The 17,027-nt window shown below is 41.2% G+C and overlaps 1 protein-coding gene across 1 annotated transcript in view; it reads right to left on the reverse strand.

Annotated features, from left to right (window-relative positions):
- Positions 1-2,537: 2,537 nt before the first annotated feature.
- The window catches only part of LOC115194486 (basement membrane-specific heparan sulfate proteoglycan core protein-like), a 138,089-nt gene continuing 123,599 nt past the window's right edge, over positions 2,538-17,027 (reverse strand). The window contains 11 exon segments of the mRNA XM_029754206.1: positions 2,538-2,759; positions 3,857-3,913; positions 4,799-4,867; positions 5,170-5,232; positions 5,754-5,828; positions 6,920-6,982; positions 7,878-7,952; positions 8,077-8,139; positions 8,552-8,635; positions 8,743-8,793; positions 8,970-9,043. Coding sequence (XP_029610066.1) covers positions 2,752-2,759; positions 3,857-3,913; positions 4,799-4,867; positions 5,170-5,232; positions 5,754-5,828; positions 6,920-6,982; positions 7,878-7,952; positions 8,077-8,139; positions 8,552-8,635; positions 8,743-8,793; positions 8,970-9,043 — 682 coding nt within the window. The 3' untranslated portion in view covers positions 2,538-2,751.

A 17,027-nucleotide genomic window follows, 5' to 3' on the forward strand; every position in this document is an offset into this window, starting at 1 on the left:
CCATAACGGTTAGGGTGTTGGGCCAGTAACCGAAAGGTTGCTGGATTGAATCCCCGTGCTGACAAGATAAAAATCTGTCATTATGCCCCGGAACAAGGCAGTTGACCCACTGTTCCTAGGCTTTCATTGTAAATTAGAATTTGTTCTTAACTGACTTTCATAGTTAAATGAATGTACATAAAAAAACAATAATGAAAAATAATATCAAATAAAAAACACTGCCACCGTGGGACACTCTGTTCACAACGTTGACAAAAGCAAATCGCTCACAAACAGGATGCCATACCGAGTACAGTTTTAACCGTTATTAATCTGTGAAGAGCAAGCTTCTCCAGCGTGCCAGTGGCCATCGAAGGTGAGCATTGTCCTCTGATGTCATTTACCACACCAAATTGCAGTCAGTTCAAGACCCTGGTGAGGATGATGAGCAAGCAGATAAGTTTCCCTGAGATGGCTTCTGACAATTTTTTGGTGCAAACCCAGAGTTTCCTCAGGTGTCTGGGTGGCTTGTCTCAGACCATCCCACAGGTGAAGAAGCCGGATGTGGAAGTCCTGGGCTGACGTGGTTACACGTAGTTGTGAGGACGGTTCTCAGAAACAACGTTGGAGGCGACTTATGGTGGAAAAATGAACATTAAATTCTCTAGCAACAGCTCAGGTGGACATGCCTGCAGTCAGCATGCCAATTATACGCTCCCTCAAAACTTGAGACATCTATGGCATTGTTTTGTGTGACAAAACTGCACAGTTTAAAGTGGTATTTTACTGTCCCAGCACAAGCACCACCTGTGTAATGATCATGCTGTTTAACACCTGTCAGGTGTACGGATTATATTTGCAAAGGAAAAATGTTCACTAACAGGGATGTAAACACATTTTTCAATTTTTTTTGAGAAATAAGCTTTTTGTGTGTATGAAACATTTCAGCTCATGAAACGTTGAACCAACACTTTACATGTTGTCACAACGTCCACAGAAGGTGGCGCCTCTCCTCGGTCGGGCGGTGCTCGGCGTTCGTCGTCGCCGGCCTACTAGCTGCCACCGATCTGTGTTTCAGTGTCTGTTAGTTATGTCTGTTTTTTGATTGCACCTGTTTCATGTTTGTCATTAGTGGGGGGGTATTTAGTCTGTCTGTGTTTAGTTAGGATTCGTGCGGGATTGTTCTTTGTCACGTGTGGTGTTATATTGTTTGGGTTACAACTTATTGTATAGGCAGTGGGGTTGCAGGGCTGCGCCCCGTCTGACCTTTTTGAGCGGAGCTTCTTTTAGTCTTTTTGACTGTGGTGCTCCCAGCCGTATATGGATTTTGCCCTTGGATTTATTAAATCAAGTTTGTTCCAACGGACCTCAGTCTCCTGCGCTTGACTCACCCTAAAACAGTTCTATCTGCTCGTGACACATGTTGTGTTTTATATTCTTGTTCAGTATATACACTAAATGGCCAAAATTATGAGAAAACCTGCTCGTCAAATATCTAATTCCAAAATCAAGGGCATTATAATGGAGTTGGTCCCCCTTTTGCTAATATAATATTCTCCACTTTAATGGGATATCTTTCCACTAGATGTTGGAAAATTGCTGCGAGGAATTGCTTCCATTCAGCCACAAAAGCATTAGTGAGGTAGGGCAATGATGTTGGGCGATTAGGCCTTGCTCGCAGTCGGCATTCCATTTCATTCCAAAGGTGTTCGATGAGGTTGAGGTCAGGGCTCTGTGCAAGACAGTTAAGTTCCTCCACACCAATCTCGACAAACCATTTCTGTATGGACCTCGCTTTGTGCACAGGGGCAGTGTCATGCTGAAACAGGAAAGGGCCTTCCTCAAACTATTGCCACAAGTTGGAAGCACAGATTCGTCTAGATTGTCACTGTATCCTGTAGCGTTAAGATTTCCTTTCACTGGACCTAGCCATTATTCCTTCTCTACCAAACTTTACAGTTGGCACTATGCACATTGGCAGGGAGTGTTCTGGCATCCGCCAAACCCAGCTTCGTCCGTCTGACTGCCAGATGGTGAAGATTCATCACTCCAGAGAACGCGTTTCCACTGCTCCAGAGTCCAATGGTGGCGAGCTTTACACCACTGCAGCTGATGCTTGGCATTGCGCATGGTGATATTAGGTTTGTGTGCGGCTGCTCGTCCATGGAAACCCATTTCATAAAGTTCCCGACGAACTGTTCTTGTGCTGACGTTGCTTTTGTGAGCTTGTGTGGTCTACCACTACGCGGCCGAACAGTTGCTGCTCCTAGACGTTTCCACTTCACAATAACAGCACTTACAGTTGACCAGGGCAGCTCTAGCAGGGCAGAAATTTGACGAACTGACTTGTTGGAAAGCTGGCATCCTATAATTGTTCTACGTTAAAAGTGACTCATTTCATCAGTACCGGCCATTCTACTGCCAGTGTTTGTCTATGGAGATTGCATGACTGATTTTATACACACCCGTCAGCAAGGGGTGTGGCTTTAATAGCCAAATACACTAATTTGAATGTGTGTCCACATACTTTTGGCCGAGTGACAGAAGTAACAAACCAATGATAACACATTTCAGTACATTTACAACCCAACAATTCAATGCACAATACAATTACTGTAGCTGCAGATAAGATCCATCATCATTACACCATATCATTGTTTAAAAAGTTGTTGCAGTAATTCACAATTAAACCAATAATAAATCAAATATATATATATCCATATTCCCAGGTTTCTCCTGCTCCTCCTCTGATTATGAGTCCCTCCATCTCCCTCAAGGACCTGTAACATATCACCACACACTGTTATTTATCCCTCAAGGACCTGTAACATATCACCACACAAAGTTATTTATCCCTCCATCTCCCTCAAGGACCTGTAACATATCACCACACAAAGTTATTTATCCCTCAAGGACCTGTAACATATCACCACACAAAGTTATTTATCCCTCAAGGACCTGTAACAGATCACCACACACAGTTATTTATCCCTACATCTCCCTCAAGGACCTGTAACATATCACCACACAAAGTTATTTATCCCTCCATCTCCCTCAAGGACCTGTAACATATCACCACACAATGTTATTTATCCCTCAAGGACCTGTAACATATCACCACACAAAGTTATTTATCCCTCAAGGACCTGTAACATATCACCACACAAAGTTATTTATCCCTCAAGGACCTGTAACATATCACCACACACAGTTATTTATCCCTCAAGAACCTGTAACATATCACCACACAAAGTTATTTATCCCTCAAGGACCTGTAACATATCACCTCACACAGTTATTTATCCCTCCATCTCCCTCAAGGACCTGTAACATATCACCACACAAAGTTATTTATCCCTCAAGGACCTGTAACATATCACCACACAATGTTATTTATCCCTCCATCTCCCTCAAGGACCTGTAACATATCACCACACAATGTTATTTATCCCTCAAGGACCTGTAACATATCACCACACAATGTTATTTATCCCTCAAGGACCTGTAACATACCACCACACAAAGTTATTTATCCCTCCATCTCCCTCAAGGACCTGTAACATATCACCACACAATGTTATTTATCCCTCAAGGACCTGTAACATATCACCACACAATGTTATTTATCCCACCATCTCCCTCAAGGACCTGTAACATATCACCACACAATGTTATTTATCCCTCAAGGACCTGTAACATATCACCACACAATGTTATTTATCCCACCATCTCCCTCAAGGACCTGCATGCAGTAAAACAAACTCCCAAGAATAAAACATAGATATACTTTAAATAGATACATTAGAATTTGATATCAGAACATTAGTTCCATATTTATTTAATTTTAGTATCAATAACAAATGGCTATAATTCTTACCGGGGCATGAACGTGGCTTCAATGGAGAATAAACTGAATCTGCCTCTGGTGGGGTTGCTGTAGGAGGATAAACATCAACATAATATAATAGTTATATCCACAATAATACCCAGAATCATAAACCAAATAATACCCAGACTAATACCCAGACTAACACCCAGACTAATACCCAGACTAATACCCAGGCTAATACCCAGACTAATATCATAATAATACCCAGACTAATACCCAGACTAATACCCAGACTAACACCCAGACTAATACCCAGACTAATACCCAGGCTAATACCCAGACTAATACCCAGGCTAATACCCAGGCTAATATCATAATAATACCCAGACTAGTACCCAGACTAGTACCCAGACTAATACCCAGACTAACACCCAGACTAATACCCAGGCTAATACCCAGGCTAATACCCAGACTAATATCATAATAATACCCAGACTAATACCCAGACTAATACCCAGACTAACACCCAGACTAATACCCAGACTAATACCCAGGCTAATACCCAGGCTAATATCATAATAATACCCAGACTAGTACCCAGACTAGTACCCAGACTAATACCCAGACTAACACCCAGACTAATACCCAGGCTAATACCCAGGCTAATACCCAGACTAATATCATAATAATACCCAGACTAATACCCAGACTAATACCCAGACTAACACCCAGACTAATACCCAGACTAATACCCAGGCTAATACCCAGGCTAATATCATAATAATACCCAGACTAGTACCCAGACTAGTACCCAGACTAATACCCCGACGAACACCCAGACTAATACCCAGACTAACACCCAGACTAACACCCAGACTAACACCCAGACTAACACCCAGACTATCATAAAAATATCCATGTATTCAATATGGGGTCAAAGATACGAGGTTCTGATAAGGGGAATATGGAGGGAGGGATGTCCTGTCTTACCTCTCTTCTTCTTGACTTTGGCCTTCTTTTGGAGGTCAACCTCAGCATAGGTCACATCAACAGGTCCAGCTGATTTCCAATCAACAAATGGATGGAATTAGCTTAATGCATATTCTGCTTTCCAATTGGCCGGCCTGTATCTTCAGACAATTTAGTAGCAAAATAATATTTGCTTTGAGAGTGCAAATCCAAACGTATGTTAACATCAACACTATAATTGAAAATTCATCACATGGATGATAAAAACGTAACATGTGATCAGAAACGTTTTCTCACCAGTTTGTTAGGAGATACTTAGATATACTCTAATATGAGAGATACTGTATAGTGTAGTTTCATACCCGTTTAATAGATTGTTGATTTAGTCTTACCGGGGTCAGTGTATGGCTTCATTAGTGAATAGACTGAATCTGTCTCTGGTGGTGTTGGTGTTTCTGTAGGAGGATAAACATCAGAATAGTTTACAGCAGTATACAGAATACTATACAGCAATATACAGAATAATATACAGCAATATACAGAATAATATACAGAATAATATACAGCAATATACAGAATATATAGTTATATACAGGATAATATACAGTTAAATACAGAAAAATATATTGAGTAATATACAGAATAATATATAGTTATATACAGAATAACATCCAGAATAATATCGAGGTACATACAGAATAATGTACAGAAAAATATACAGTTATTCAACACGGGGTCAAAGAGGTGTGAGGATTTAACCTTGTATTACCGTGTAGAGAAACAGAATATAAACTTTCAAGACTTTCCAGATGGTTGTACGAGGTTAGTGAAGATTATGATGGTGTGGAGGGGGAGGGATGTCCAGTCTTACCTCTATTCTTATATCCAGAATAATATATACATTTATTCACTATGAGGTCAAAGAGGTGTGAGGTTCTGATAAGGGGAATATGGATGGAGGGATGTCCTGTCTTACCTCTCTTCTTCTTGGCTTTGGCCCTCTTTTGGAGGTCAACTTCAGCATAGGTCACATCAACAGGTCCAGCTGCTGCTGACAATGGACATTTCCAGTCAACAAACGAAGGAATTAGCTTATCGCATATTCTGTATCTTCATCCAAAACATCACAACACCATCATATCTCAGAGAGAGGTAATATAGGTGTAGGATATAGTAGTGAATTTAAGAGATTCAAGTCCAGCCTTCATCTCCAAATCAAATTTTATTTGTCACATGTGCCGAAAACAACTGTAGACCTTACTGTGAAATGCTTACTTACAAGCCCTTAACCAACAATGACGTTTAAGAAATAGAGTTGACAGATTTGCCAAATGGAGGGGGAGGGAGAGCTTTCTATGTGTCTCTGTGTGTGGATTAAAGGTGATCTAGACTTCCTAGATATTAGACATCACTCACCAGCTGTTATTCACAAAGACACACACTCCCCCACCCTCATCTTTACAGACGTAGCTGTTCTGCCCTGCCGATGCACAGAAAACCCAGCCAACTGTAAATGATCCATGTCGTCATTCAGCCACTACTCGGTGAAACATAAGATATTACAGTTTTTAATGTCCTGTAAGTAGGATAGTCTGGAATGGAGTATGTCCTTCATGTTGGACTCATTAAAGAAAAACTCTTCATCCAGTTGGAGGTGAGTAATCGCTGTTCTGATATCCAGAAGCTCTTTTCGGTCATAAGAGACGGTAGCAGCAACATTATGTACAAAATAAGTTACAAACAATGCGAAAAACCCACAAAATAGCACAGTTGGTGAGGAGCCTGTAAACGGCAGCCATCCAGCTCGGCGCGATTATTATATATTTTTACAATTTAGATGCAAGATAATATTTGCTATGGTGCAAATGCAAACGTATGTAAAAACACTATAATCCCAAATTCATCACACCGATCATAAAAAGGTAACATGTGATCATAAATGTTTTCTCACCAGTTTGTTAGGACATGCTCTGATATTAGAGTATATCTAAGTATTAGTTCCATATCCTTTCAAAAGATTGTGATTAAGGGCTTGATTCAATCCGTATCGTGGAAGTTCAGCGCTACAGCAAAATTAACATTTCAATTGCGCTTTAGCACTGAACTTCCGCAATACGGATTGAATCGAGTCCTTAGTCTTACCGGGGGCTGTGCGTGGCTTTACTTGAGAATAGACTGAATCTACCTCAGGTGGGGTTGCTGTTTCTATAGGGGGTGATAATAAAATATCAGAAAACATTTACAGTTATACAGAACATTATACCATGGCATTGTTGAATATTCATTTCTGATTGGCTTGAAGGGCATTCTAGAGTGTGCATTATTTTGTTTTATTAACTGGGTGGTTTGACCCCTGAATGCTGATTGTCTGACAGCCGTAGTATATCAGACCGTATACCACAGACGTGAAGTAACATTGCTCTAATTACATTGGTAACCAGTTTATAATAGCAATAAGGCACCTCAGGGGTTTGTGATATATGGCCAATATACAACAGCTTAGGGCTGTATCCAGGCACTCCACGTTGCATCATGCATAACAACAGCCCTTAGCCGTGGTATATTGGCCATATACCACACCTCCTTGGGCCTTATTGCTTAAATAATGCACTGCAATATTCAATGGCTATGAAGTTAATTCTTCCATGTCCTATGTTTAAGTTGCTGTTGAAAGCAAACGTAGAATTGATAACATCATTGGCATTGTTGAATTTGATTTTCATAATTACAAGCTAGGAGGATGGTTTATTAGTTAAGCTAGCAAGTCTGTTTGGTTACCAAGGCAACTACTGTAGCTATCTAGTAACTTGCTAGCTAGCTACTTCATTGGATCTTGAATACATTTCTACCAGTAAATGAACACATTTTTACTGTGTTAAATTATAGCTGTGGTACAAGCGAGACAATCAAGTCAGGGCTCTATGCGTTCTCTGGAAAATAATGCATCTCTGTGGAAGGTTAGTGCATTTGTTTTCCTGCTACCTTATACAGAGTTGCATTATTTATAAAGAACAACCTTTGACGTCATGCATCATTTTTCATAGAATGCATAGCCCCTCGTTGGTTATCCCTTACATATACAGCTATTCAACAATATTACCTCTCTTCTTCTTGGCTTTGGCCTTGTTTTTGAGGTCCACCTCAGCATAGGTCACATCAACAGGTCCAGCTGCTGCTGACAATGGACATTTCCAGTCAACAAATGAAATTAGTTTATTGCATATTCTGCCGCTTCATCTGAAACTACAAAATTGCTAATTTTGATTTGAATGACTGCCAACTTGCAGAAAGGATCTTACCTGTGGCTTTCCCTGTTTTCACCACAGAGTAGACTGGATTTTTAGCTGGATCAGCTAGCTTTTCTGAAGAGGAAGAAGAAGAGCAGAGAATTTGTCAATTAGTTTATTTTTTTATATATACAGTATATGTAATTTTTATACTACAGCTGGGATGATAAACCGAATATGATCGACACCAACCATACCGACCACATATCGTGGGGATTTTGCTGAAATTGTTCATTACGATAATTAGCTTATACTAGAGAAATGTGAAGTTTAAAATTAAATAGCTTTGCTAATATGGATGATTGTTAATTGGACAATAGATGGCTACAACCATCCAACAAGTAATATTAGTTAAATGAATTCAGTACATTTATCACAATATAGATTTTTTTGTCCACTTCGACTGGTTCTTTTTTGTACATCATTTTAACTCTTCTTGGACACACCGCACATTTTTTTAAATAAATGTATGTCACAGTTGAGTCACCTTTCTTTTTCTTGTCCAACTTTTTCAGTTGAATCTGGGCGTAAGTCACATGACTTGGTCCAGCAGCAGAAGCACCAGCAGCATCTGAGACATAATACACAAACACCTCCACTTAGTCAAACTACATGTCATATTAAATGAAGAGCAGCAGACTACTACACATTCATAGTGAAAACATTACATTACACTACCATTATCATTGTTGTCTGAGGGATGGATCGTATCGTAGATGTTAGTGTCACCTGTTGGTCAAAGAAGAGAGAGACAGGTTAGTTAGGTTGGTTGCCTAGGGACATGTTGTTATCAGGCTTGGGGTCAGTTCCATTTAAATTCCAGTCTATTCTGAAAGATACATGTTGATGAGTCAGTGTAGGAGGTTACAGAGAGAGGAGTGGTAGAGGTTTGATGAGAGACTGACCATGCTGCTGATGTGTATACCCAGATCCTTGGTCCTGTTGGGGGTCCTGGTTGGTGCTCTGGGGCTGAGGGGGCCTACATGGAGAGAGATACTCAGCATACGATGCACAGAGAAGATATTATACTGTATGTACCAATATAGTTGAGAGACAGGTGTTCTCACCAGAATATTCTGTTGAAACAGGGACCTGTAATGACAAACACATTGTTTTCTGTACTGAACATTCTTCACCTATTTATATTTTTATTTTGACATTTTTGTTCCAAACTTAATAATACATTTTCCATTAAGTGATAAGTGACAAAGTCTCACCTTTTCTGTTTTGATATCTCCACAGCAGGACCAGGAGAATGACCAGTAGAACACCAGCAACAACCAGACCCACAACCACTCCTACTAGGACTGATGTAGAGGATCCAGGAGATACGACTGGAGAGACTGGAGAGAGAACAGCACAACACCATCAGACTCTGAGGTGGAAAATAAATAAAGTAGTTCAATTCCTGTATGTATCTGAGACTGGAGAGAGAACAGCACAACACCATCAGACTCTGAGGTGGAAAATAAATAAAGTAGTTCAATTCCTGTATGTATCTGAGACTGGCGAGACTGGAGAAAGAACAGCACAGACTCTGAGAGAGGTTATATAGGTTAAGAGTACAGAGCATGAAAACAAAGTAGGCTGGCCCGTCTTGTGACAATTTAGTTGAGATCATATTTTCTAGGGGAGAGGACCTGTTGACAAAAGATTTAAGTGCCTTTGAACGGGGCATGGTAGTAGGTGCCAGCCACATCAGTTTGAGTGTGTCAAGAACTGCAACACTGCTGGGTTTTTCACACAACAGTTTCCTGTGTATTTCAAGAATGTTCCACCACATTCAAAACTACATTAACATCAACACTTAAATCACATGTTTTTACACAAATAATAAAATGGTAACAAACTTGTGATCATAAATGTTTTCTCACCTCTCACTGTCACCCAGCTCTCTGGTGATTCTCCTTGACCAGATTTACACTTATAGAATCCTTCATCTGACTTGGATACTGTAGGGATGGTCATCTCTCCTGTGGTCTCATTCTTGATGAGTAATCCATCTTTGTAGAAATCAGTCTTGAGTTTAGGATTTTTTTCCTGATATCTAAATGTACAGGTCAGAGTCACAGAGTCTCCTTCAGTCACGGGATGGACAGGACTCTCCAGGATCACATAACCATCTGTATAACATAATATAGAAATAATACTGTAAATCTGGAATCATTACTCACAATACATCAAGATCTTATGAGCTTGTGTTTTATTTTATGAGACGCAATCAATCAGTTACAGAATGAAACATAACATGCATTGAAATGTAAAAATGCTAGTGAATGTTGTACAATAGACGTACCATTTACTGTGATGATGACAGCATTACTGTACTCTCCTGATCCAGACTCACACCAGAACACTCCACTGTACCATTTGTCCAATGATGTGATGGTGCAGGTGGATTCTGTTATTGATCTCCAGGTAGATGTACACTGTGACGGCCATGCTGTCTCTGTGTATCTCTTCAGTCTCCATCCAGTAGAGTTCCCCTTCAGCTCACAGATCAGTGAGAGAGAATTTGATGTAAAGTGTTGAGTTGTGTTGGGATTTACTGTAAGATACACTGAAGGCTGCAGATCTGAAACAAAGAGAGACAGAGTCAAACCTATAGTTATATATACATGAGGGTGACTTAAATATAATTCAATACAGTTTCAATGCAGTTAGTTACCTCCTGACCAGAGAAACTGAGGTTGACTATAGAGTGTATCATAGACTGGGTCTCCTCTCCCAGCTCTACACACATATCCTCCTGTGGGAGTAGGACCAGCAGGGATCAGAGTGTAGGAGTCTTCACTAGTCACATTGTCAGATAGGAGCTGTAGAGAGTAAGACTTGTCTGATAGGGAGGGTAACCCAGCTCTGTAGGGAACAGTCCTGTACCAGGAGAACCTCCAGTCTGTAGACAACTCTTTAACCCCACAGCTCAGCATCACCGAGGCCCCAGGGTTCAGCCACTGAGGAGAGATACTCAGGACAGGTTGGGGTTGATCTGTGATCAGTCAGAGGACATGTTTCAGTTTTAACTTTCAGTCTTAGCAATGAGTCTAGTAAGCCATGGAGATGTTTACATGATTAGATAGACTTACCAGACACAGTCAGTTGTACAGCTTCACTGATCTTGGAGAACTTGTTTCCCTTTACACCCTTACAGGTATATGAACCACTGCTAGACCTGTAGACAGGACTGATTCTGTACTCAGGCTTTGTGGTAAAGGGGATCACTAACTGACTATTCTTATACCATCTGTAGTCCCAGTCAGTGTCTCCTCCTCCCTGTATGTCACATCTCATAGTAACAGTCTCTCCTCTGAATATCTGGGTCCAGTTGGGTTGGAGGATCAGAACAGCAACAGGTCTCTCTGAACAGACACAACACAGACAACTAACTGAATAAACAGTTACACAATTTGAAATGTATTAATTTATCAATAGGTCTACTAATGAATATCAAGTTAGCTATAATTGTTGTGATACAGTAAACAGACAAAATATTATACCCTAGATGACTTTCTATCCATATAAAATAACAACCATTTATCATAAAACTGTTTTAGACTCACCAGTAATGTTTATCAGGACTGGGTCACTGTACAGGGTGTAGTAGACTGGGTCTCCTCTCCCAGCTCTGCACCAGTACTGTCCTCCATCAGAGACACTGAGCCAGCTGAGTGTGTAGGAGTATCCAGAGGTTGTGGTTACTGGTGTAGAGTCTGGTCTGTGTCTGTACCAGTAAAACTTCCATCCAGAAGACTCTAAGGTACAGCTCAGTGTAACTCTGTCTCCTGTGAATACGTCCTCTTCGTCAGAACTCAGCGTAGCCGTCGGACGATTATCTGTTGGAATCAAGAAAAGGTTGTGATGTATCTGGAAAACATGGTGTCACGTCCTGACCAGTAATAGGGGTTATTTTGATATTGTTGTTTGGTCAGGACGTGGCAGGGGGGTTTTGTTTTATGTGGTTCAGGGTGTGTTTGTGTATGTGTTCATGTAGAGGGGGTATTTGGTTTATATGGTTCGGGGTGGTTGTTTACGTAGAGGGGTATTTGATTTATTAGTCCAGGGTTTTGGTTATTGTTCTATGTTAGTTTAGTTCTATGTTCATTCTAGTCATTTGTATTTCTATGTTTAGTTAATTGGTGCTGAGGCCTTCAGTTGGAGGCAGCTGTCTATCGTTGCCTCTGATTGAAGGTCCTATAAATAGGTATGTGTTTGTCATGGGATTTTGTGGGAGATTGTTTCTTGTTTTGCGTTATGCCTGACGAGACTGTCTAGTTCGTTTGTTTTTTGTATACGTTGTATATGTTTTCCTTCTTCACTCAATAAAAAGAAGATGAGTATACATTCTCCCGCTGTGTTTTGGTCTACACCCTACGACACATGGATCTGATCTGCTGCATGATATGTCTTCTTGATGGATAACTGACAAAAATTCAGTGAAGCAGAATAGCCAACAGACACACAGAAAATATCTACATGATTGACTGGCAAAAGAAACTCACACCTGTTTAGACGAGGTGCTGGATAGCGGAGTAGAACACTTGAAAAAGAGAAGGTTAGCCGCACACTCTGGGAGCTCAGATGCAATAATGTAATAACCTAATAACCAACGTTTTGACAGACAAGCTGTCTTCATCAGGGTATAATGATAAACACTGTGGGTCATTAGTTTATATAGTGTCAAAGGGCACACACACAGGTGTCTGTAATCATGGCCGGGTGTGGCTTGATATCACTGGTTAATTTAAAGATATAAATATAAAAAACATGAATAAAAAACATTGTATGTATGATCATAGATACAATGTGGCTACCTAGGCCTTCAAACATTTGCAATGAATGGCAAAATCACAATAATTACTAGAATGGCTTCAGATCAAAGTCTACGTTGAGACAGAATGCAGCAAGCATCTTAAAATTAAAGATCCAGGCAGCCTCTCATTTTAACAATACATTGTCGCGGTCACCCCCTCTCCTACGAAGGGTGACGTGTTCGATGCCAATATAACGTAGGGACGAAATTGAGTGGTTCGCTTACAAAAAGTCGGCCGCGACTGGATACGTCAAGTTTTTGCACCAGTGTATAGAACATTGTCCTCACACAAAATCCAAATTGATTTAACATGTGGCAGGTTGCATAGTAAATCTCAGGTGCTCAGAACAAGAGGTAAGAAAAGCATGGAATGTCTGGAGCTGTTTTGCATCAGCCTTCATAGAAGAGAGTGATTGTGATTGGCTGGAGGTACAAAATAAGTCTCACTTCTAAAAGGAGTCGGATTATGTGCAGTTGAGCAGCCTACATGTTCAGTTGAAATATCAAGATTAGGCTTTCTAAAAAACTTTAACATGTCTACCTTGCTGTAACTCTAAATTGTTGCACTGAGTTGTAGGCAGAAAATATAACCATTTATTAAGCAAGGAGACATGGGCAGGGTTCAATATCTTGCTTGATAAATTAATCATGATTGACTCACCAACAGACTATCTGTATGACAAAAGAGAGAACAGAACAAAGTAATTTACCTTTTACAGTGAGAGTAATATAATTACTTGGTTGTGAAGATGTGGGTCTAGACACTCTGCTCCCTTCACACCAGTACTGACCCTGGTCAGACTCAGCAGCTCTACTGATGGTGTGAGAGACTTCAATGTTACTGTAACCAGACTGGGATACTACATTATCATTCCTGTCTTTGTACCACTGATAGCTCCAGCTACTGTCAGATCCTACTGAACACGTCAGAGTGACTGTCTCTCCAGTGTATGCAGGGTTTGGCTTTACAGTCAGAGTAGCTTTGGGCAGAGCTGAAGAAACAGAGCAGAAAACATCTGGATAAATGCCTGGTAATTCAGTTGTTGCTGTAACATTGTGATAAAAGTCTATTTTACATATGGGTATGTTGACTCCATTCAGTTTGAATGTACAGTGTATTTATCTATATTTAGATTAACCCTCATTGGCTCTGAATTTACAAAGTCCAGATTGAAGACAAACAGTGAGCTCACCAGTAATGACGATGGGGAGAGAAAATCTGAGATAGGACTTCTGACACTCATTTATATAAACTGTCCAATCCATGAGTACAACCGACCCACCCTTATCAGCAGGGCGGGTAAGGACTGACATATCGGATTGTTAATCAAGCAAATATTGTTTTTCATCCTTAGATACATTATGGAAAGATATGTACTCACCAGTGATGATGATGGGGAGAGCTGAGCTGAGATATGACTTCTGGGGCCGATCTCTCCTCGTCCCAACACACCTGTACTGACCAGCCTGGTCAGGGAGAGAGATTATGGTTTTTCTGGTCTGACTGGGAAGCTCTTTATTGTATCTGAACCAGCGGTACGTCCAGTCTGTGTAGTCTGATATGTCACACTGCAGAGTGACTGTCTCTCCAGGGTAGAGGAGACCCTGTGGAGTGACTATCTTCACTGAGGCCGTGGGCAGAGCTGTGGAAACAGTTATATGAAGACAAATGCAGTCAGAGCAACAATCTTTCCAAAGTATGGCCTGACTTCAGTAAGTAGTACGGTAACTATTATTTTAGATATATAAACTATATATGTAAAAGTATGTGGACACCCTTTCAAATTAGTGGATTCGGCTATTTCAGCCACACCCGTTGCTGATGTGTATAAAATCAAGGACACCGCCATGCAATCTCCATAGACAAACATTGACAGTAGAATGGCCTTACTGAAAAGCTCAGTGACTTTCAACGTGACACCGTCGTAGGATGCCACCTTTCTAACAAGTCAGTTTGTCAAATTTCTGCCATGCTAGAGCTAACCCGGTCAACTGTAAGTGCTGTTATTGTGAAGTGGAAACGTCTAAGAGCAACAACGGCTCAGCTGGAATGTGGTAGGCCACACAAGCGCACAGAACAGGACTGCAGAGTGCTGAAGTGCGGAGCGCGTTAAAATTGTCTGTCCTCGGTTGAAACACTAACAATTGCGTTCCAAACTGCCTCTAGAAGCAAACTCAGCAGAATAAATGTTTGTCGGGAGCTTCATGATATGGGTTTCCATGGCCGAGAAGCCACACACAAGCATAAGATAACCATGCTCATTGCCAAGCGTCGGCTGGAGTGTTTGTAAACCTCACAGCCATTGGACGCTGGAGCAGTGGAAACACATTCTCTGGAGTGATGTCCAACGGTCAAATCTGGGTTTGGCTGATGCCAGTGGAAGCTACCCACCCAAATGCATAGTGCCAACTGTAAAGTTTGGTGGAGGTGAAATAATTGTCTGGGGCTGTTTTTCATGGTTTGGGCTAGGCCCCTTAATTCTAGTGAAGGGAAATCTTAATGCTACAGAATACAATGACATTCGAGACAATTCTGTGCTTCAACTTTGTGCTAACAGTTTGGGGAAGGCCCTTTCCTGTTTTAGGATGACAATGCCCCCGGTACAGAAAGCGAGGTCCATACGTAAATGGCTTGTCGAGATAGGTGTGGAAGAACTTGACTGGCCTGCACAGAGCCCTGACCTCTACCCCATCGAACACCTTTGGGATTAATTGGAATGCCGACTGCGAGCCAGTTCTTATCGCCCACCAAAGTTACTCACCATTCAGGGTGACAGTGACTGGATCACTGTTGATTGACGATATGTATCTGGACTGGATCACTCCCTGACACCAGTAGAGACCCTGGTCAGACTCAGCAGCTCTGGTGATGGTGAGGGTGTCTCCTTTTATAGTGTGTCTGACAGACTGGGATACTACATAATAATAATTCCTGTCTTTGTACCACTGATAGCTCCAGATACTGTCAGACCCTACTGAACACATCAGAGTAACATTCTCTCCAGGGAACACAGGGTTTGGTTCTACAGTCAGTGTAGCTTTGGGCAGAGCTGAGGAAACAGAGCAGAAACATCTGGATACATTCCTGGTAATTCAGTTGTTGCTGTAACGTTGTGATAAAAGTCTATTTTACATATGGGTGTGTTGACTCCATTCATTTAAAATGTACAGTGTATTTATCTATATTTAGATTAACCCTCATTGGCTCTGAATTTACAAAGTCCAGATTGAAGACAAACAGTGAGCTCACCAGTAATGACGATGGGGAGAGAAAATCTGAGATAGGACTTCTGACACTCATTTATATCAACTGTCCAATCCATGAGTACAACCGACCCACCCTTATCAGCAGGGCGGGTAAGGACTGACAGGTCGGATTGTTAATCAAGCAAAGATTGTTTTTCATCCTTAGATAAATTATGGAAAGATATGTACTCACCAGTGACAATGATGGGGAGAGAAAAGCTGTGATATGACATCTGGGGCCGACCTCTCCTCCTCCCAACACACTCATACTGACCAGCCTTGTCTGGGAGAGAGATGGTGAGGGTTTTTCTGGTCGGACTGGGAAGCAGTTGGTTGTCTATAAACCAGCGGTACGTCCAGTCTGTGTAGTCTGATATGTCACACTGCAGAGTGACTGTCTCTCCAGGGTAGAGGAGACCCTGTGGAGTGACTATCTTCACTGAGGCCGTGGGCAGAGCTGTGGAAACAGTTATATGAAGACAAATGCAGTCAGAGCAACAATCTTTCCAAAGTGTGATCTGACTTCAGTAAGTAGTACGGTAACTGTTATTTTAGACATATAAACTATATTTGCAAAAGTATGTGGACACCCTTTCAAATTAGTGGATTCGGCTTTTTCAGCCACACCCGTTGCTGACATGTGTATAAAATCAAACACACATCCATGCAATCTTCATAGACAAACATTGGCAGTACAATGGCATTACTGAAGAGGTCAGTGACTTTCAACGCGACACCGTCATAGGATGCGACCTTTCTAACAAGTCAGTTTGTCAAATTTCTGCCATGCTAGAGCTAACCCGGTCAACTGTAAGTGCTGTTATTGTGAAGTGGAAACGTCTAGGAGCAACAACAGCTCAGCTGCAATTGTGGTAGGCCACACAAACGCACAGAACGGGACCGGCCA

This window comes from Salmo trutta, chromosome 5, assembly GCF_901001165.1.
Source record: "Salmo trutta chromosome 5, fSalTru1.1, whole genome shotgun sequence".
NCBI lineage: Eukaryota > Metazoa > Chordata > Actinopteri > Salmoniformes > Salmonidae > Salmo > Salmo trutta.